At 43.2% G+C, this 22,214-nt stretch overlaps 1 protein-coding gene across 5 annotated transcripts in view; it reads right to left on the reverse strand.

Annotated features, from left to right (window-relative positions):
* Nucleotides 1–22,214, reverse strand: part of sorcs2 (sortilin-related VPS10 domain containing receptor 2) — a 298,265-nt gene that overhangs the window by 207,610 nt on the left and 68,441 nt on the right. For all 5 annotated transcript variants that reach the window (XM_065950852.1, XM_020652884.3, XM_065950853.1 and 2 more), the window contains exon 2: nt 4,940–5,007. In XM_065950852.1, coding sequence (XP_065806924.1) covers nt 4,940–5,007 — 68 coding nt within the window. The remainder of the gene's footprint in view (nt 1–4,939; nt 5,008–22,214) is intronic.

Here is a 22,214-nt window from a genome sequence, read left to right on the forward strand (position 1 = left end):
AAAAGACTTAAGAAAGATTGAGATAATAAAAACTCAGCATTTATTAAATCACTTATCCAAAGGGAGTCATTATATATTTACTCTTTCTGTGATTGTATTTCTAAACTACATATTCTAAAAAGATGAGGCATTGTTGTAAGGAAGAATGTTCGACTTTTTGATCCAGTAGATGTCGCCCTTGAGCACCAGCATGAAACCAAAACAAACTGCTATTTGGCCACACCTCCTCCATCCTGAAGCCTCCGCTCTCCTCCAGAGACACACCTCCAAACCCCCTCCACTCACATTCACACAAATTGGAATGCACAATAATTAAGCGCAAGGCACAAGCGGCGGACAAAATTGTCCTCGTCTTGAGCTGCATTGTTGTGTTAGCAGGCTAATGTTAGAGCTCTTTAGCGCACACCTCCACACCCCTCTCCACTCGTGTTTGCACGAAGGAGTTATGATTTAGAACGCACCATAATTAGGAACCATTAAGTGCAAGCGGCGGATAAAATTGTCCTTTACTCAAGCTGCAATTAGCATGCTAATTTTAGCGCTCTTAAGTTAGCTCGTAGCTTCATATAACACAAAAACTGACACAGAACGACGATCTAAAAAACACTTGCGTGACATCCAAATAATCAGTGAGTATGTTCTTCTTCTTCTCTCTAGTTCTTGACTAAAACAGCTTTTATACACAAGAGGAGGAGCCGGCCGTCCCGTCCATGTAAACACGGCTCTGACAACAACACAGCCAGCGGGACTCGAGCTTCTCACTCATTGTAGACAGTCATGACTCAGAAACACATTTACACAGGAGAGACTGGATTTCTGCTGTATTCATGTGTAAAATGTTGCATATTCTTCCTTTAAAATATTAACTGTAAGTGATGATTTGTGAATCATTGAAACACCATATTTGTTTTAATTAATTGCAATTCTAAAAAATATTTTTATTGATTACTTCAAGCCCATCAAACTGAGACATTTTGTAGTTTTGGAAAAAATATACTGGCCCCAACTTTTTTGACCCAGATCACAAATTGTGTTCATCACTTCCAATGTCCAAACTTTTAAGGCCCTGGGGTTGTTATTTCTGATTCTAGTTTCTAAAAGTGGATTTAGACCTTCCAGCCGTATATTTGAAGCTCTACAGTCGTCTAAAAATAAGGAATATTTACTTAAACCGAGTGAAGTCAACATGTGCTCTCTTCAGTCTGAGGATCACGAAGCTTTACGGAGTATTTTAAAGCTCGACTCGAAGCAACAGAGTCTTAAGACGGGTTGATGTCAGCCGGGAGTCTTCACAGTGTTTGTTAAATCCTGAGGCAAATCCTCACTTCTCTCTCTAATCTACGAACACCTTCCCCTCTGTGTACTTTGAAGCCGGATCAGAATTGGATCTACTTAAGGCTAAAGTCTGGACTGATAGGTGACTGAAAGACAATATGGGATAAGACTTCAATTTGATGTAAGCCTCGTTAAGAGGGAACTCCACTTTATCTGCCATCTGTCATCACCAGAAACTAAAAACAACCCTGTTTATAAAACTGTCATCTTTTTGTTTCAGACCAGATTCCTCTTCAATCATCCAAAAAAACAAAAAAAAAACACATCATATGTAGATATATTAAATCAGGTGGAAGGGGGGTTACTTCATCCTTCTTTGTAATTTATCAAACTCATACTCAGGCTAACTTTGTGTCCTAATTGGTAGTGTTTTCAGAGGTTTGCAAAGGACGCAGTAAGGTGCATAAAGTCAGGTGTAAGGATTATAAGGACATGTGAATAGTCAACAATTTGGATTAAGAGTCAAGAAGACTTACAAAAAGTTCTTAGAGACTGACCTCCTAGTAGGCAATGGGATGCATGAGGAGGGTAGACTACCAAAACAATCCCCCAAAACCTTCTCACAAGTCTGCTCCCGTCTGCAGTGGAAGTTGTTAGCAGCTCACACACCTTAACAGAAGTGTAGCAACAACAACACACACTCACACAGACACACACAGCAGGACCTTTGAGTTTTCAGAGTCCAGTGTATCTTCATCTCACTTCAGGGGTCCGCACCTCTGGTCTGTAATTGATACCTTAGCTGCAGTTATGTCTTGTGTTTACTTCTGAGGTGTGTAATAGAAAGCACAGTCCAAACACAACAGAGGTGTTATAACTCAGACGAGAAAAACTGAAGAAAACTGTTTGATAACTGAGAGGATGGATAAATCTGAGTCATCTAAATCTTCTCATCTTTACACGGTTGTACTTCAAATATGCGAGTAAACTGCCTGGGAAAACGTCTTCACAAAGACATCCATTCTCACAAAACGTTTGAGGGGGCAGGGAGGTGTTTGGAGCTCTTTTATCAGCAGTGTTCTAGCTGAAGAACGTGGTTCAGTCATAACACACTTAAAGGAAAGACGAGCAGGATTATCAGGCAGCGATGAGTAAGGAGCCAACACAGGAGAAACACAGAGCCAAAGGAGGTTATGGTTACGCTGAAAGAGTACGAGATGGCAACTTTCCACTCACCAGAGTATGCAGTGCACCAGAGCTTTCTCTAAAACATGCCTTATTCAAAATCTGGACACATGGGATAGTATACACTACAGCAGACCATGACCACTGCAAAGGTTTTTTCCTTACTTGACATTCCTATGGAGCTTTTTAAAAATCAGTTGTGTGGATCTATCAAGCATTCATAGTTATTTACTACTGCAGGCAGTTTGCTGGAGGGCCACGGTGGAGAGTTAGCAGACCCTCAGGCTGAAACTCACATTTACTTATCGATCCAAATTCCATCTCTCACATTGGCTTCAAGGGGCGTGGCTTTTGAGAGAGCACAGAGGGGAGGGGGGTGGGTGTTGACGGAGCACTAAGGGAATGCTACTTTCAAGATCATGCTAGTTTTACGAAAATTACCAACCCTGCCTTTAAAGGGAAACTTGTTATCAACCACCTTTACAGGGAAAACAGACTCACAAGAAACTCAGGTTCACCGCCTTTGAAGGTGTTTGTTGTTAAGTGTCAAGGTGCTCTATAGGTATCTCTTCCGTTCTATTTATTACAGATGAGCTGCTTGTCAATCTGCTTTGGGGCCCCAGGCTAGAAGAAGGCCCTCTGAGGGCTGACAAACTTGAAATCACAGCAGTGGCTAAAAACGTGCAATGTTTACAATGACAGTCGAAAACCTCCCTAAGGGGGCCCTATCTGACAGCACTGACTGTTGTTGCTCTGCTAAGAGTCGCATGCATTATTGATGCAACAGTCTAAGTTTGTCAATGAAAGTCAGAGAAGAAAAACGAGGAGGAGTTTTCCATGTGGGAGTGAAAAAGAACAAAGAGAGAAAGCCACATTTCAGCATCGTAGTTTTTAACACGATGAAGAGGGGAAGCTTGATGCAGAAATTTCTCAACACAAAATCCAAAATAAGCCCTGATGTATATTACTCCCACTGTTAGTAATCATTGTTGTGGTATAAGTAAGGAAAGCATATAAAACAGTATTCAAGGTAGACAAAAAAAATGTTTTTTTTAGATGTTTAAGCATTAGATTCCTGCTGAAACACTTCAATCTAAAGGATTTCTTCGCTCAGGGCAGACATGAATGATTCAAACTGACTGATACCCAGTTGTTTGGGTCGAATCCACCACTTTGACCAACAGCCACAGATTGCTTGCTTTGCCTGTTGACAGAAAACAAGCCTTTGTAGACCACCGCCAATCTGCGAGGGCCTCCATTACATCAGCCTCGCTCAAAAAAAAAAACTTTTTCTCCTCTCCGAGCTGTTAACTTTCCCCCCCGGTGTGAAACCCTGGCATCTTGATCTACGCCACCTGACAGGTCGAGATGGCGAACCCATTCATCTTCCCTGTTTGATCCTGCAGCCCTGGGACTTCAAAGCCTAAAGGCCAGAGGATTGTGTCTGTCCACGCTGACAGCTACAAGGACCCGCAGTACACCTCAAACATAAAGCCTACAGAGGCCCGGTCATGGAGACATGTCCGCGTCCTCTAAGAAACATGCTAATTTCAGTTTTTTAAGACAATGACGCCAACGGGCAGTCCGCCTTTTTTTTTCTCAAGTGGGCTGTCCAGTTAGGAGTTTGTATTATTCGTACGCTGCAACAATTAAAACATCAACAGGAGAAGGAGAAAAACATGTAGATTATTCATATCCGTCCTCCAGGGAGACAGGCAGTCAGAGCTAATGAGAGGCTGAAGCTTTGAAGTCATGGAGCGCTCGCCGAGGTGAATGGCATGAATTAAGCACCACCATCAGACGCGTTTTGCTGCTTGTGAATGCCTTCTAGACGGGCTAATTTAAGCCGGCGTTACGCTCCCTCTGTCTTGTCTATTTTCTAAGTTTTTATTAGCAAATAGGAATATAATTAAATTGCCTTGCCCTCATCTAGGAGAAGGACACGCTCAGCTGTATTGCAGAACCCCAGGGGGGTGCGAGTAAGAGGAAATTAATCATCCATGAGAATATACGTAGAGCCTGAGATAAACTTGTTGTGAAGTGGAGCAGAATGGATGCGTTGCTCTTCCTGACGAGAGAAGTGTGAAGTGTTCTTGGCAAAGGCAGCTCTGCTCAATAGAGGAAGGGCTCTGCCACACAGACTGACCCCTCTTCCTGGCACTGTCCTCCCCTGTGCCATGCTGACATCCTATCTGCACAGACAGATGCCCGCTCTGGACCTCACAGCGCCACTCTCCGGTCCCCTACTATAGCCGTGTAGCTGCCTGCTGATGTTTTGACCGCCCTAGCGCCCTCCCCCCCCCCCCCCCCCCCCCCCCCCCCGTATCGCTCCTCGTCTCCTTGACGAAGCTCAGCGGCGAGATAACCGAAACATGTGCTGACCTCGCTGACGGGGAGGGTCAGCGCGAGGCTCAGGCCAGACATGACAAGACATGAAGACATCCAACAAGGGAGAACACGGTGTAAACGTTTGGCCTACCTCCACAGCGAGCTCTCCAGCACCTTTGTAGAGTCAGCGTGGTAGTACTTGGTCAGGATCAGGATGACCTGCGAGACAAGGAGGGAAGAAAGAGACGTTGAGCCAGGAGTGGAGAAAGAAGTGTTCAGTGTAGAGGTCTCAGACTGAGAGGGGAGGGGATGTAGACAAGGGGGGGAATGGAAATGGTTTGTCTGGGTTCAATAAACAAGAACGAAAGCTCTGACGCTAACAGACTAGCTCTTTTAAGTGTTTACTTAATGAATTGCCTTAAAATTGGCAATATAAGTCGCACAACATGCAGTCGTGTAGCTCTTTTAGTTCCATCTGTTTTTACCATGAGGACTTTGCACTCCTGCTAGTTACCAGTACGGTAGTTGATCTCTTAGCTTATGGTTAACAGTGATAGTGGTGACCAGCACGGTGCAGCAGCCAGTGAGTTGCACTGCTCACCTCTGCAGGTCACTTGTTGTCTTTTTCAGTGAAACCAGCACTCATCAAGGTTCATTTACTTAAAGTTGACCTTGTTTTTTTTTTTGACTTGGTCCATGTTGCTTTGTATCCTAAGCACATTATGAGCTGTTGCAGTTGAAGGAAACATGAATTGAAAGAAGATTTTCTCATCAATAATTGTATTTCAAAGCACCAGTTAAAACGGCCAATGTTTGGCCAGGCCATCATAGTTATAAATCTCTACTCTGCGTTCATGTTTCAATCACAGGAAACTCCGTTTGCACTGCTGCAGGTTTTTATGCTGAGTATGTTTGAGGGTGCTTGGAGAAACTATTACCCTGAACAAATAACAGTCATCTTGGATATTTGAGAGGGAGCTCATTCCGTGTGCAAGAAAGATTATACATTCAGCTTTAGCGTTTTTTTCTTTGGCCGATTTGGTTATAAATTCTTTATTTTATGCTTTGTTTTTGGCCTGGAGGGTAGAAACTATATTATTACTATTTGTCACCAAAGAATCCAATAAATAAAAGGAAAAGAGAAGCATCATTCATATGGCCAAGACATCGGGGTCGGCAGCTCAAATCCCTCGAGTGAACCCTGGATCAGAGCCTCGCCTTTCATATTTCTGAGAACTCCTGTTCTTGACAGCTAGGTCTGCTGGGATTTGTGTTGCCATGGTAAAAGTGCCAGTGGGTCAGGCAGCACAGTGGGGCCTGAGGGTGTGACTGACAGGCAGACTTGCAGCTCTAGGTAGTGGAGCGAGAGAAAAACCCAGGCTTGCCTTCAGGCGGAGGGGTCTAACCCAGAGGCAGCTGCCAACAGCAGGCTGTGTGAGAGGTAGCTGCCTCCAACGAGTCCAGCTTTGAATTCAGTGAAATATGAAGATCCCTGAGATATGATATGTTGAATTCTGGTCAATTTAAACCTAGCCCCCTTTTTTAACATATTTGAGATCTTTGGGGCGAGTAGTTTAAACAGTTTTTGGAATTTATCCAACGATTGCTTCAGCGGGAAACCGCTAAGACTGCAACATAATCTTAAATATGATGGATCAAAGTAAATCAACTACATGTGCTCGTTTCTGCTACTGACATGCTGAGATCTTTGTTGCTAGTGTCCAAGTACTTAAAAGCAGGGATCCCAACAAAAAAAATATTTTTTTTAGATTTAAATCCTTGGATGTTGAACACTAAAAACACTGATCTTGGTTTTATGCAGAACACAGGCGTCAACACAGGCCTGATGCAGGTGATGTAAAAATTGTTTCTGTTCAAAAAAAAGTTGTTCATGGCAATCTGAGTTCATCAATGCAAAAAGTAGTAGTTATAATTCAGCGTTACAGCGTCACAAAGCAGATGGATTCATCATCAATCGCAGAGAACAAGTGCAGGCTAGATTCTCTGTGGTCATGGTACGAGATTTGTTTCTTTCAAGGCCACGTTTTCTTGAATACGTCGTTGTCATGCAGAGCAGGTACCTGAATATCATCCAGCCTGGGTTTTCTCCTGGGAGAATGTCTGACAGCGAACAAGTTGAGGAAGTAAACCTCTGGTTGATTTCTTTATCAGAGACGATGAGAGCTGCTCTGTCTCACTCGGCTGACTTAATAAGAAACCTTGCTGCAGGTCCAAATATGTTCTCGAATATGTCAGAGTGTTTAACCTTGTAAAACCTCCCTGTGGCACAAAGAAGAGTGTTCATATTACCCTATTGTCCACTCAGCCTTTAGCATGTAGTTGTAGTAAGTGTTGAAAAAGAGCTTTTCACTGAGGCAAGGTTGCCTTTAACTGAGTCCAAAGGGAACATCACAGTTTTAAGAAGTTTAGACCAATTTCCACAACACATACATCCATAAAAGTTACTCAGAGGAGTCTCTGGGCGCTTTGCTCAAAGGGACCCACACTCTGAAATTTCAGCCCTACTGGATCTCAGCTTCCAAAGAAGTTTACAGAGTCCAGAAAACCGGAACAGAAGGATATTTCCCCGAGCAGCGGTCTGCTTCCCAGCGTTGATAACAGCCTCTGAAACTGCTCGGACAGAGAGATGTGACGCCTTTACAAACCTGCTTCTCCCCCCCACCCACACCCCCCTCTTACTGTCAGATAAACTTTCTTTGCTGATGAGGATAAGAAAGCATCCAGTTAAAGAACGATAAGCCGTGTGAGGCTTTCTGAGTCATGCAGCAAGCAGAAAGCGTTCCCTGATTGGTCGGTGGCCTTCTGTGACTCAACTGGTGTCTCTGGAAACAGGCTGTCCGCCTCTGCACAGCTGTCCCTCTCCTAATGAGACACTGGTGCAAAAGCTCGACACCCTCATCACGCGGGCAGAAAGGCAAAGTAACAGCAGCAGTCCCTACACATGAGGATCAGATCTGCTGAGCTGCACGCTTACATGCCTTCATTTTACACCTCAAGCTTTAGGCCCCGAGTTGAAAATTACAGAGAGAAAGCTTTAGTGATCACAACATCAGAATTTTACATTGAAAACTCTAGCTGTCTTGACTTGTGAAATGTTGTAGCTATGCACTTGTAACATACACAAAACAGAAAACGTCATCAATATTACATAAGTAGTACACTGAGCATATACGAGGTCCCACCGCGGGGTTAGAAACATACTAGTGTAATACTCGGCAGCATCTTGTAACCTTCCTCCGACACAAAATACATTTGGTAAACCCTGCCTACAGTAAAACATCGATATAATTATAGCTTTCTAAGTGAGTGGCAAGTTAAATTACATCCTCTGTCTTGCACATTGAGGAGGCGAAGGAAGGGAAAAGAAACTGTGCCTCTAACGTCTATCGCTCCTTCAGCCCCGAGAGATTGAGGTTTGCATCATTCATCCAAATGCCAGTGCCGATAAAATATTCTGCCTCTCGTTCCCCACGCGGAGCCGCTCCTTCAAGGCCTTAAGTTCTGCTCAATTGGAAAATGATTTTTCTTTGGGGATAAAGTGGACAGGGCAAGGATGTATTCGGCCATAAATCAGTCCTGGCAGGAGGCAGAGGGAGCGTTTATTTGGCAGCGGCGCACCTCGCCACATTGACAAAACTGCTGAACAGCACACAAGCCAGATTCCTACACTGCCTCTGGTGTACAGTAGCAGTGTGTTAAAGCTACAACTTGGCAGCTTCCACCTGCGGCTCATTGGACTACAGGGCAAAATTGGCACAGGCGGAGAAAACAACCCAGAGCGGTTAGAAGAAGAAATATCCCTTCTTCTATTTCTGTGAAATGCAATGGTATAATTCACTACGAATAAATCACAGGAGAATATTTAAAATCAGAAAGTATCAGACACACATCTGATACAGTGAAAAAAGGCTGAGTAATCATTTTGTTCAAGTGATGGAAAAAAATCTCCTCTTTCCACTGAGATTCAACGTGAACAAGTTTGTTATGAACTTTTTGAACGTGGTGCAAGTTATTAGAAATAAACAGCATCAAAGAAAAGTATCAACACCTGTGTGTTTACATCATGCCATCAAACATACGGACAGAGTAAGAAATCAGAGAGAGAGAGGGAAATGACAAGCGGGAAAGGAGCTACAGTTCGGACTTGAACCAAACATGCAGCCTCTAAACTAAAACTTGGATCTTCATCAGTTGAAAGTTTGAGAAAGTGGAAACTAATCCATGTTTCTACAGTTTGGAAATTGTAATAAAATTTATATAAAAATGGACGTAGTCTTAGTGACGCCACCCATCGGTTTCTTTAGAGGACATTTGAAGCCAATCGGTTGCTAAGTAACAGGAAAAGAGCTGGAGCTGAGGCAGGTCTTAAGCCTCCTGACAAACAATGACAACCAACCCCTGCTGCTCGTCAGATCGGCCACGCCCCCTATTATGAATATTTTTCAAGATTCAAGAAAAAAGTGTCGAAAAAAGAATATTGCTTATCTTTTATAAAATCTAAATGGATGAGTTAGTAAAAAAATTAAATAATATAATAAAAACAAAGCTATTCAGATCAAAATAGTTTTTTGTACCAGGATGTAAACATGTTTATTTCTGCTGTCTTGCAGCTTGCCTCAAGTGGCCACTCGAGAAACGGCAGGTTTTTGCACTTCTACATTGGCTTCATTTTTTCAGAGGTTGCCGCTTGGTTCACACTAGTTGGCTGTGAGGTTTTTATGGTGAACCACGCCCAACATCACAGAGCCTGTCAGCCATCTTTAAAACAATTTATATGAGTCTGGTTTCTATTTATTGAAAGATTCATCCGACAAAAAAAAGAAAAAGAAGAATCAAAACGATTAGATGGTTAAATATTTTTGTGGCATGGAGATAATGTGCTTTTTTTTTTACTTTGTTCATTAAGTCTGGGAACTCAAACTGTTACTCAGGAAGTCTGTCACCTTGTAACAGCACGACCACATAATGAGCTTCTGTGGGTTTCTTGTTTGTAAGCTGGTGGACAATGAGCCTAATGGCTTTTATAGAGGGAAAGTCAACATGGCGGTCAGGACCCTTGGATGACTTCAAACTAAAGCTACAAGAGACCCCATTGAGAGTAGACCTCAGTGCCGCGTCGACCATGAACTCCAGCCTGACAACTGCCGCTTGTCCTGGAGACATTCCCGTCAACTGCGTGTCAATGGAGCGCTATCAATCAGCTATTGAGGAGAAGACGGAGGGAGTTAAAGAAAGAAAAGGGATCTGGGGGGGGGGGGATAAAGACAGACAGACTCCGAGGCTCTGCAGAAAGAATGTACTCATTCATTTTCAAAGTGAAAACAGTGAAATACAAGTGCCCCATCCGAGTGTGCGACACCCCCCGCTCCTCATCCCTCAGGGGGTGCTTCGCATTCTCCAGGAACAGACCACACACACAAACAATTCATCACAGTCTGGAATAAAAAGAGAGGAACTCATTTTTGTCTATTCCCCCCCCCTCAAAAAAAAAAGATGAAGACCAATTTATATTCTCGGGACACAAAAGTAAATTCCACAGCGATTACTTTTGGGGAATGACTTTGTGCTGACACTCAGACGCCGTCTCTGTCTCTCCTGCAGAGACACATTGATGGAGATTCAAACACTTCAGAGCATGAAGATTTTAATTTGGTGTTCGTTATCTGTGACCTTGAATTTAATCCATACGCATTAAGATTATTTGGGGGCAATTTCACCTTTATTTGATACAGCAGAGAGCGGTACAGAATCAGTTATGGTTATAGGGCGGCAGTAGCTCAGTCTGTAGGGACTCCAGGAGGGTCGCCAGTTCAAGTCCCGGTGCGGACCAAATATGGAAGTTGGTCTGGTAGCTGGAGAGGTGTCAGATCACCTTCTGAGCACTGCCGAGGTGCCCTTGAGCAAGGCACCAAACCCCTCCCCACCATCAGCTCAGGAGCGTCCGCTGTGGGCAGCTCTCCATTAGTGCATATCCATAGGATCCTGTTTGTGCATGTGTGTATATTTCAGCCTATGTGTGTGTTGCATGACTACAGAGTGTAAAAACAGAAATTTCCCCTCGCGGGGATCAATAAAGTAAATCTTAATCTTAGTACATAGTTTGAGTCTCTCCATCAAAAAATAATTAATGCAACTCTGAGATAACTTAACGGAAATCACTGCTTGTTTAATGGAAGTATGTTCGACTTTTTGATCCAGTAGATGTCGCCCTTGAGCACCAGCATGAAACCAAAAAAAACTGCTGTTTGGTGACACCGCCTCCATCCTGAAGCCTCCGCTCTCCTCCAGAGACACACCTCCAACCCCTCTCCCCTCATGTTTGCACAAAGGAGTTATCAAATTTGCACATTAATTAACAACTAAGTGCAAAAAGCGGACAAAATTGTCCTTGTCTTAAGCTGCATTGTTGTGTTAGCAGGCTAATGTTAGCTCTCTTTAGTTAGCTCATAGATTAGCACATAAATTTACATGGAATGACCGTGATATAAAATTGCTTACGTTATTTACAGAGGATATACTGGATTTTGGCTATATTTATGTTTAAAATGTCGCACATTCTGCCTTTAACAGCTTGTCAAGTGTGAGCAAAGGCAATCTTTTCTTGACTCTACATATTAAACTATCAAATTCATAAAAAATAACTTCAATCCTGATTGTAAATATATCCATTGAAAACTAACAGTGACGGAAAAGTGACATTGATGAGCGCTGCCAGTTTCCAAAAATTTTTTTGGGGGGTTTGTATTGAAAATGGGCGCTGCCAGTGTAAAGTGGAAACAGGCCCTTAAAAGTATGTCTTCAACATTTTTCTTGCACTCAAAATTTTCTTTTTTTCTTTTTGGTATATAAGCAGAGATGCACAAACAAAAGTACATGCAGTGCCTCTTCCACCAAATGTTTCGTACAATAGTGAACCTTTAAAAACCTTGAAAGACTTGACAATTAGGAAATGAATTCTAATTCTGGAGTCCAAAACCCCAACAGGTTCTCACAAGGACATTTCGGTGCCTCTCCATTCCGTCCTTGCCTGCTCATGGACGCTCATATGCACGTGCTATAAAATAAAGTGCTTCATTCATCCAAATAATTCCCCATTACCCCCAACCTTCCGACGGCTGTGCTAATGGTTCAGGACAGCAGTGGCCGCTGAGCAGTCACATCTGGTTGAAGTGGTTTTTGTGTTGGACCTTGACCACCCACTTTATCGGAGGCCAGCCAGTGACCCGCAGGCTCGTTACCATTTTAACAGCAGTTTGCCACCATTCATTAAACTGCTCAGGCGGAGAGGAGGGGAGGGCAATTACATGGCTCTTTGCTTCTGCTTTGCCTTTAGCTCCATCCGCACAAAACGCTCACTGCTGCTGACCTCACACGCAAGACTCCGTCCATTCTGGTGGTATAAGAGCACATCTGGACACCAGAAGAATCATGGTCGATATTAGAGAAAGAACTTTGACTTTGTTAGTCATTTCTATTCTACATGTATAATATCTGAAGGGTTTCATTGTAAAAAGAAAAACAGATGGACCCTGATTGGAGACGTTATGTAAACCCTGGGTAAAGAGGCATCCAATGGAGCAAGTAGGAAAAAATGACAAAGATGTCCCAAAAGCTAAGTTGTCTAATTTATCTTAGTGTTTATATTTGAAGTATACAAGGTTTGAAAACTAGTCCACCTGAAATTCCTGCAGCTATTTTCACCATCTGCATTGCAGGTTTTGTGCACTGAGCAATAAGTGGAGTCTCCTAACAAACTGTGGTATTAAATGAAAAGGGCATTGAATGCAAATATTCACTTGACTTATCACTTGTGTTCTTGCAGGAGTCTGTTGGGGCCTGAGACAAAAATATCACTTGGGCCCCGTGAAAAGCCAACTCTGACTCCCCGTGGTGCACCCAGAGGCACATCTGGATGCTCTGCTAGCTAACCAAACTGATGTTAAACGTCAAAGAACAAACGGCATAATGTAATGCTAGCAGACGGTATATCATTCAAGTGTCTCTCCCCCTAAGTTTAGGCTAAGCTAACAGCAAATTGTCCTTTGGTCATTTTCACTGTCATCCTGCGGCTCTTGGCAGCGTAACGAAAGTGAGTGCTGTCAGATTGGGGCCCCTTAGGGAGGTATCCGACGGTCATTGCAAACTTTGCACATTTTGAACCACTGCTGCAGTTGCCTTCCTTGCCTGTTGATAAGCAGCGTCTCTGCATATGTCTTACGTCTGCACAACAAAGTAAGACAAAGTGATCAACAATCATGATTTCCAAGTAGCAAGCACAGATATGTATTTATCCATGCCAAACACCTGCATCATTTTCTGAGAAGAGTACCTAATCATTGTCCTGATAGCAGTCCAAATGGCGACAGCAGATGACTATAAGTATGTATTTGCAGCTACTGTGGTGAATTATTGAAAAAAGTATCGTTTGTGGTTCATGTTTAATCTGAAATTTCCGTCATATTTCTAACTCTCCTTCTGAACCAGAAAATATTCTCTCCTCATCTTTCCACTTTCACCTATTCACCCATCCTTTGTCATTTCCTCGCCCTCTTTCATGTTTCCTAGGTGTTTTGCTGTTTCCACCATCTCTTTTTGATCTCCACGCTTCTTTAAATCTCAGCGGTTTTCCACATCTCTTCAAGCTTCTGCTGGTCTCCCATGAATATCCGCACAATTGCTATAATTGGGCTGTGATCAAATTGGCGTGGTGTTCTTCTTCTTTTTTTTTTTTCCTTCCAAGGAAGAAACGGCGAACCAACAGGGACAGAGACGTTCACACAATACACGCTCATACTCCCACGCTTCTCTTAAATGATGGGGTGCATCCACAACAACAGGCTATCTTTGATAACACACATTACTGCGAAACCAGAAAAGGGTATCATCAACACGCATTTAATCACAAACCGTTCATCGACGCAAATACATATTCCTGCACGGTGGAATTGCAGGGATGATGTTGCCTGTGGAGGCCGAGCTGATTGACTGATGCTAAATCTGACCGCTAATTGGACCAACAGGAAGGAATGAGGAAGCTGAGTTCCTTAGATGTGTGATAATCCACTGCTGGTAGCCTGAAACCTTTGGGAGTAAGAAAGAGAGTGAAGGGGGGGAGGGAGAAGAAGTGAGATATGGGATAGAGTGGTAGACAGGGAGATGAAAGATGGCAAGAGGCGGAGGGGGAAAACAAAGACCTGAAAGGAGTGTTCAGAACAAAGAGGACAAAGCAGAATTATAGTTAAAGAATGGATGAGAAAGATGGAGAGAAAAAGGGAAGGCTGGATGGATAGATGGGGGCAACAACAGAGAAGTGATATAGTACAGGGAGATAGGGAGTGCGAGGGCAGAAACAGGGATGGGAATCGATGAAGCTGAGGGATTGAGATGAACCTCCTCGCCCTCAAGTCTGTCCATCGATCTGAGCGACTTACCGAGGTTCGACAGTACCGCTGGGACCCGAAGCCCAACTTAACCTGTCTCTGAGTAATCTGTGCTGGTGTTCAAAACAAAGCCTGATGAGGTTCATGACCCCTTCTAGATGTGTACTGTAATTGTCCAATCCAAGAGGAGAGACTGGAGGCTAAACACGTTTGTCAGGCCTTTGCTAAGAAAAGGACCTGCTGGAATAGAGGCGTCCAATCAGGTCATCTACCTCTTTTCTCTGAGATGAGCCGCGGTCGAAAAGTTACTTTGTTGAGTTTTCTGTTTTGGATTCGTTGGAAGAATTGGAAAACACTTGATGTGCAAGAATATTTTGGCCTTTTGGATAGCTGTGGGAGCTTGATGTTCTGAGATATTGAAGATTTTGAAAAACATGCTGAGAGGTCAAAACTAAATCTCACCCTTGCAGTATGAAAAAAAGCACCACGAACATGTTTGTAGACCTTCAGGGAAATTCTGGTCTTTTGGGTCTAAATGAGTAATAGGTGAAAGAAATGTTGCAATCCTTCCTGGGACAGGTTGTTATGACTGCAATCTTTAGTTTAGTTAAGTCACTTAGTCACTAAGAGGCCTAGAGTGCTATTTTATAGTATATAGTATAAACACAAATTTAATTCAGACGAGTCGACAAGTCCAAAGTTAAAAAAACACTCAAAGTCAAGGGGCTCCAGTCAGTAAACAGAGCAGGTGCCACATAAACAGAGGCTACAGTCCTCGTTGTAATGGTCACAGGTTTGACTCCTTGATGCTGTTGGGTGCATGTCATTCCTGTCGCTCTAAATATGTCCCTTCAAATTAACGCCACAAAGCCCCAAAATATCTTTAAACAAATGAACACTGTCAAAATTGAGCAAACATAGCTAAAAATGGGATCACAGCGTTAGCAGGTTATGTAAGAATGGTTTGTATCACTAACGTTAGCAGTGCTATCACCACCAGCCTTCACTCCTCCCTGTAGGTCAACGTCCACATGCCTGGTGCTGAATGTGGTTACACATTACTCAGGTCGATATGCCAGTTAAACCTGACACAGCCTACAAACTACTTGAACTCCCTTAGATCAAAATATGATTAGATACAAGATGCTATCTGTCCACTGCACTAGTATATATCCAAGCAGTAGAGAGGGCAGTGGTGGCTTAATAACTGTAGCTGTAGTCCTGAGTAGTGACGGGTTGTTGAGCTACAGCTTAGACACAAGATGTCTGAAACAGAGTAGACAGGATTCCTTCAGAGACAGACACATTTTAACCCACTTTAAAGGGGTTTAAATGGAACATTTTCTGCAGAACCGAAACAGTAAATAATGCAGCACACTCCATTTATTCACTGTTTTATCTCTTGTGGTTGATTTGAAGGGAGGCCTGTGTTCCAAAGAAAAAGCATAAAAATCAGAACTCCAAATCGATCAACACCTCCTAAAGAACACTCCAAAAAAATCTATAAAAACCTCTAAGAATATGATCTTTTGTAATAATAAGTTTGATAATAGAAACCTCAACGCAATTTTAAACTGGCACAGAGGAGGCCTCGACAATCACTGACTGGTGGTAAACTGTTCTTTTTATCTTGAGAGTGTATTACCTCCAGATGCCCGGGAAGCAGTTTCCTTTGAATACAGAAAACTGACTGATAAACTGTGGTATTTTCTATCTCTTTCAGACGGGCTGTTGCACAATGAAACACTGATGTTCTGCGCTCTAACAGGCAACTGAAGCATCTGAAAAATGGGAATAACTGGAAGATATGTGGACTAAGAGGCTCCGTTATTCCCGGGTGGACAGATGTTGTATTGTGCTTCTAACGGCCCGATAAAATCTGTCAAGATGGGGATATTAGAAGGAAAAAATAAACATCAGAGGATGCAGAAAGAGAGAGGCTGAGGTGGGTGAGAGACCTCCTGTTTGAATGGGTATTTAGGTCTGTTCACATCTGGTTTCCGTGACATCTCTACAATATATTGTTTTTCAGTGCAGAAAGAAACAGCCTGTATCAATACGGCTGTTCAAATGCAAAAGTGCCCTCATTCCTTTTTCTTATTGTATACAAAGTCCACATGTACAAGTCCTTACCTTCATCTGGTCAGAGGATGGCAACAATGTTCCCTTTTTCTCGTACACAGACGCTCTACGTCTCCACATCAAGCACACCGATGGTAACAGATGCTGCTCATCACAGGATATCTTTCTTAGTCTGCTGTGATTAAGTTTAAAAGAGAATCATGCAGCCACTTGTTGTGAACTATACTATTCATGCTTTTGAATTGAAGCACAGACACAAAGAAATGTGCTCTTCTTTAAAGGGGACATATTATGAAAAATCCACTTTGACAGTGTTTTTGAACATATATTTGAGAGTCTACTGACCCAAAAAAATGTGAAATAAACCCATCCAGTCCTTTGTTTGTGGTCTGCATAAGTCTTACAACACAGAGACAAATGCTCCTTTTCAAATGTGCTGTCCTTGTGATGTCAAAGTGGGATTCTGGTAAAAAAAAAAAAAAAAAAAAAAAAACCCAGCCCTCCTGTGTTGTCTCTGGCAGACATGTTTTTCCCAGGGGGTACGATGACGAGTTGCCATGGAAGCCCAAAGCTGAACTCGTCCCTGCACATAACGATGGCAAATATCAAAGTTAAATGTGCAGCTTCTAAATATATTTCCTTGTTTTTTTTTATCATCAATCAATCATCTTGTTGTTCATTCATTTTAAAGGCACAGTATGTAGAGTCCTCTACCAGGGGGCTCTCGATCAAATCAGTAACAAAAGATGACGTTGAGGCTGGAGGGGAATCATGGGAGTGATCAATAACTAACTCAAAGATTCCCGTAATTCAGAATGGTTATACTCGTAGAAATCAAGATGCAAATCCTGCAAATATGTGACAAAAGACCTTCAAATTCCTTCTATATTTTTGGTTATAAAGTCGTATCGTCCATACTTAAACCAACACAATCCTGATGACATCACTATGACACCATTAGTGATCATTTTCTCAGACCAGAGTAGAGTAACAGAGGTCGTATTTCCCTCACACCCTTTTCTTTAATATTCCTCCTCTCTGAGTTAAATCAGCAGATTTCTCTTGTTGAAGCACATTCAGGTTTTTGTCATGATGTGCTGTATCTCAATGCTCAGACCCAAGTTAATTTATTCAATTATCACCTGTTTACCTCCGGCACTAATTAGCATGCAGCTCTGTGTTCTTTGTTGCGTCTGTTCTGGCTTCCTCTGCTGTCATGGCGGCGTGGTCAGAGGCTCCTGTCCTGGCTCCAGCTTCACCTCTCTTCAGTGGATACAGCTGCTCGCCACAGCTGAACAGCTGTCACCGCAGCATTATCATAATCCCTCTCCCTCTCTCTCTGTCTCCCCCCCCACCTCCCTCTCCTCACATTCCTGTTGCTTTGCTCTCTCATATGCTCAGCTCTCTTATTCCACTTAACACTGCAGAAGCCACAAGTCATTCATAAACGTGCGACGATGAGGAAAATGTGAAATTCTAGCTTCTTAATTCACGCTTTAGAGTGGTATTTAACTGCTAATATTTAGAGGCATGCTGTAGTGTTGTCATACTCAAAATCAGTCTTGAGAGCACTTACTGAAGGTCTCTGTCTCGTCTAAAGCATTTTTACTCGATCTTGTCTCGGTCTCAGACTGGGCTGACTCCAGATTGGTGGTGAAGACCACCACAGATGCTGCTGATCGGCTATTTTTCAATGCATTACTTTGATTAGAAGGAAAACGCATCTTTCTAAAAAAACATTCATAATTAGATTTTTTTATCCCATAGTTACGGCCATAACCTTCTCGGTGTTACTGTCTAAGTGAGTGACACGCCCCCTGCACACAAGATGAGGATTTTTCTGGGATATTTTTGGACTTGGTCTTGGTTTTCTCTGTCTCACCCTGCCTTGGTCTTGGTCTTGGTCTTGGTCTTGGTCTTGGTCTTGGTCTTGGTCTTGGTCTTGGTCTTGCCCTGTCTTGGTCTTGTCTCGGTCTTGGAGCTCTCTGGTCTCTGGTATGTCCTGGTCTCGGTTAGTGTGGTCTTGACTACAACACTAGCATGCTGTTATGTGAGCTTTTCTTGTTATTTCTTATCTCATGCTGATGACAGTAATTCACCTTCAGAACTTGATGTACAATATGTGTTTAGTTTTTCTTATGTTTTATAGTAAACATATTGAAGAGAAATATAGATCACAAATCTGATTTTCACTACAACCAGTGACAATTAATATGAGAATAGAAAGAACTGTTTATGAAGAGACGGGCTACAAATACAAAGAGAAAGTGATGACCTAAACAAAAACCAGCAGGGTGCAGACACTGATATCTGAGTGAGAGTAATCCTTAAGCAGCTGGAGAAATATAAAAACATCTATCAGCTGTTAGCGTCCACTCTCCTTTCTGAGTGAATCAGGCTCTTTGACTCGTTAGCCGTGAATACCTTCGCATGCATTCACAAATTTGTCAACATATTTGCAGAACTATGCATGTATCTGTGGATTTATTAACATCCACATAATATCTCCATTAATTTACAGGTTTATAAACTACACCCGCACACCTGCTTTGATTTATCGAACCATAAACCAAGGGAAGGAACTTGCAACTGTTTTAAAATGTGAAATGTACTCAGATTATTACACACAGTGTGGCAGGGTTCAAACACAGTTTATCCTGAATCACTACGTGTGTGAAGGAGCTGTACAGAAGCTTCGGTTCGGTTTGTTATTTAGCAGGTTTTCATTCCTGCTGACTCTCTCAGAGACATTTGTCCACCTCGTCTTTGGGGGACGTTAATGTCGTTTGAGAGGGCTACTGTTTACTCCCCTGGAAATGAACAGGGTTATTACAACAGCAGCAGTCCAAGCCAGAGGGAAATGTTATGGAAATTACACATTTGAATAGAAATAGCTTATCAACATAAACAGCGGGTTGAGGAACAGTGGGGTTTAAATGGAGGAAAGCTCGGCCGGACTGAAGAAATCATCATAATTAAGATCCTCCAAAAGCAGGTTCACACTGATTGTTGTGAAGCTGGAGTTTCATTGACAACAGATTGATAGTAGACATGATCAATACCAGCTGTTAACGTGAGGCGCTTAACCTGGATTGATTTCAATTAGACAGTTTTCATTGGCTTTCAGTCCAATACATTTAGAAGTGCGCCCGTTATGTTAGAGATGTGGAACGAATGGCAGCAGAAGGAATTGAACAGCACCACTAATAATCATGTGACTTACATATTAGAGGCCCGACTACAGGAGAAGATTCACAGGAGGAGGAATGTGGTGCTGAAGAGCCTTAATCCTGCAGTCTTTCTAGAGGCCAGCAGGGGGCGACTCCACTGGCTGCTCAAAGACTTCTGATTGTCGAGAAAACTATGAAAATGTGGGAGGTTTGGTGCCAAGCTCAAGGGCACCTCAGCAGTGTTCAGAAAGTGATCCGTCACTGCCACTGGCACAGTAGCAGTAGCACTAGGTTTCTGCAGAGGCAATGCATTAGCATGGATGTGTTTTATTATGAACACAGAGTATTCACTGCCCAATCCAAAGAAACTTTGACAGCCTCATCCCCAGCGTGCAGTCCAAAAGGGCCAATGAGGACAGAGGGCTTTGTAAATACATCAGAACGACCACGTAGGTGCAACCCGACGGAGCGCTAACACGGCTAATTGAGTTTGGTGCTGTTTGGCCGCAGCGCTTCATTACAAGTCAGCTGAAGCAGGACTCGCTGTCTCAACACCGGGCCTGTCTCCCCTCATGAGATCATCCCGCCTCTCACTCTGCCTCTCTTATGGGAGACACATTAATTGGGGTTAGCAGGGTTGTCCCAGTATAATAATAAACTCTCTCTCTCTCTGCCTGTCAGAGGCTGTATCTGTACCTCACACATGCTTCCCTGCCTGTGTTCGTTCAAGCTGACTCTTTTATTACGGGCTGAATGGAGGCCTGAAGGTGCTCGCTTTGGAGGGAACGCAGCAGCTTGTGTGTGACTGAAAGACAGAATGGATGGTTTCTGAAAGTTGGGGGAAAGTTTTGACACATCGTGGAACAATGTTTCTATGTGAGAGTGGACGAATCACGTGCAAGAGCAGGCCGGCGTGTTCACACTGCACTGCTGACAGTATACACAAACAGCCAAATGAAAAACTAGGAGGGCGGTAGGTTGTCTGTGTCGTGAAGTTTCCATTGTTTGCGAGGGGTTGTACCTAAGGATTGTTTGCTGATAGTGGCAGCTAGCTCAGTTAGTCATTCTGGAAACAAACCCATTTTTCATTATCAGCACAAATGCAGTTGAGGCAGCGCTTTCTGCACAGGGGGAAAGGAATGAGAAAGTGTACACACGTCGACACTTTTGTTTTCCATACACAAACTCGCTGAATACATTTTCTATTTCCTCCGTCTGCTTGTTTGGCTTTAACTCATCTGAGTCAGAGATCAGGAGATTCTGAGTTTGTGAAAAAACTTTTCAGGAAGCGCTGAGTAACCCGTCACCATGCATTCCATGATCCTGTCACTTTAAAGTATCACAGAGGACTTCATCACCTGTTCAGAAGAAAGCTGTCTTAAAACAAACACGGGAGAGCACGTTTTTTACTTTTCTGCTGAGTCATTCATGTTTGTATTGCTAAAGCTAGTAGACAATTTCAGGTCTGATTTCAGGCCTGATTTTGAGCCCGATTTGTGAAGGAGTGAAATAAGCTTCACTCCTGGACTGATCAATAACCTTTAATAAGATGTTGGCCTAGCCCCTTGGTTTCAAAACTGAGGTAGCCAGCAGTAACAGCAGAGCAGCAACTGCACAGAAGTCAATGAGACTACCTCTAAGTCCACAAAGAAAATGAAGAATAAATGATAAGCTGAGGCTTCAAAACAGAAGTCCACAAACCAGTGAGTGACATCACAGTGGATACGTCCATTTCTTACCCCTCAAAACATCTGCAGTACCGTCACTGTTGGTTAAAATGAAAAACTATGAAGAGGTCTAATCTCACAAACAACCTTTATTAGCATGCTGAGCAGTAACGTCTAGACGTGCTTAGTCATTGGTCTCTGTGCTGTTTCCTCAATCCTCTCACCTCCAGCCACATCCTGAAAGAGGCCGTGTTTAGCCACCGACCCACACCCTGGTCACTGTCACAAGCCATCAGCACCTTCTTGCTATTAATCTAACCATCCCACACACACACACACACACACACACACACACACACACACACACACACACAGACGCACACACACTTTCCATCTAACCTCCTGCCCCCTCTGTCTCTGTCTCCTCGACGCTCTGGTCCTTCTTTAATGCCCTGTCACACTTCATTTAGCCTGGAAGGGGGACGAGAAATGGAGGGTGCTGTGGGAGAAACATACATTACACCAGCGGGCAAACATACCTGTACACTTGTGCACGAACACACACACACACACACACACACACACACACACACCCACACACACATACACTCAAGTGAAGTCAGAACTTTTAGAAAGTCTGCACTCTGCAGAATTCTCTCACAGTTGTCAGGTCTTCCCTCTTCTCTCTGCCTTTCTCCATGTTCCCTCTCTGTGTAATTTGTTCTTTTCAGGCCAAGGCCACCCAGCTGAGGAATGAGGTCAGAGCGAGAGCGCTAAAGTCTAAACAAGTAGAAACACCCAGGCTGCTTCACCCACCGTAAACGTACTTTGACAAACAGCCAAGAAATGCTGTCCATCACTGCGGGAAAAAAAAAAAAAACCAGGAGCCCTCAGCAGTGACTGAAAGGCCTTTCAAACCGGGGGGAATCTTTCTTCCCGAGCCAACTCTGTGAAGTAAGCAAGGTGCTGCATCATTAAGCAAACCGTATGAGGTGCATTGTAAACCAAGCTTTGGCCAAAGGCTGATGTAAGCCGCTGAACGCACAGCACGCTGAGGAGCTTTCAGGTTGATGTTGGCAGGGATAGTGTGCCATCTTGGGTGTGCT

This window comes from Labrus bergylta, chromosome 22 (assembly GCF_963930695.1).
Source record: "Labrus bergylta chromosome 22, fLabBer1.1, whole genome shotgun sequence".
Lineage (NCBI taxonomy): Eukaryota > Metazoa > Chordata > Actinopteri > Labriformes > Labridae > Labrus > Labrus bergylta.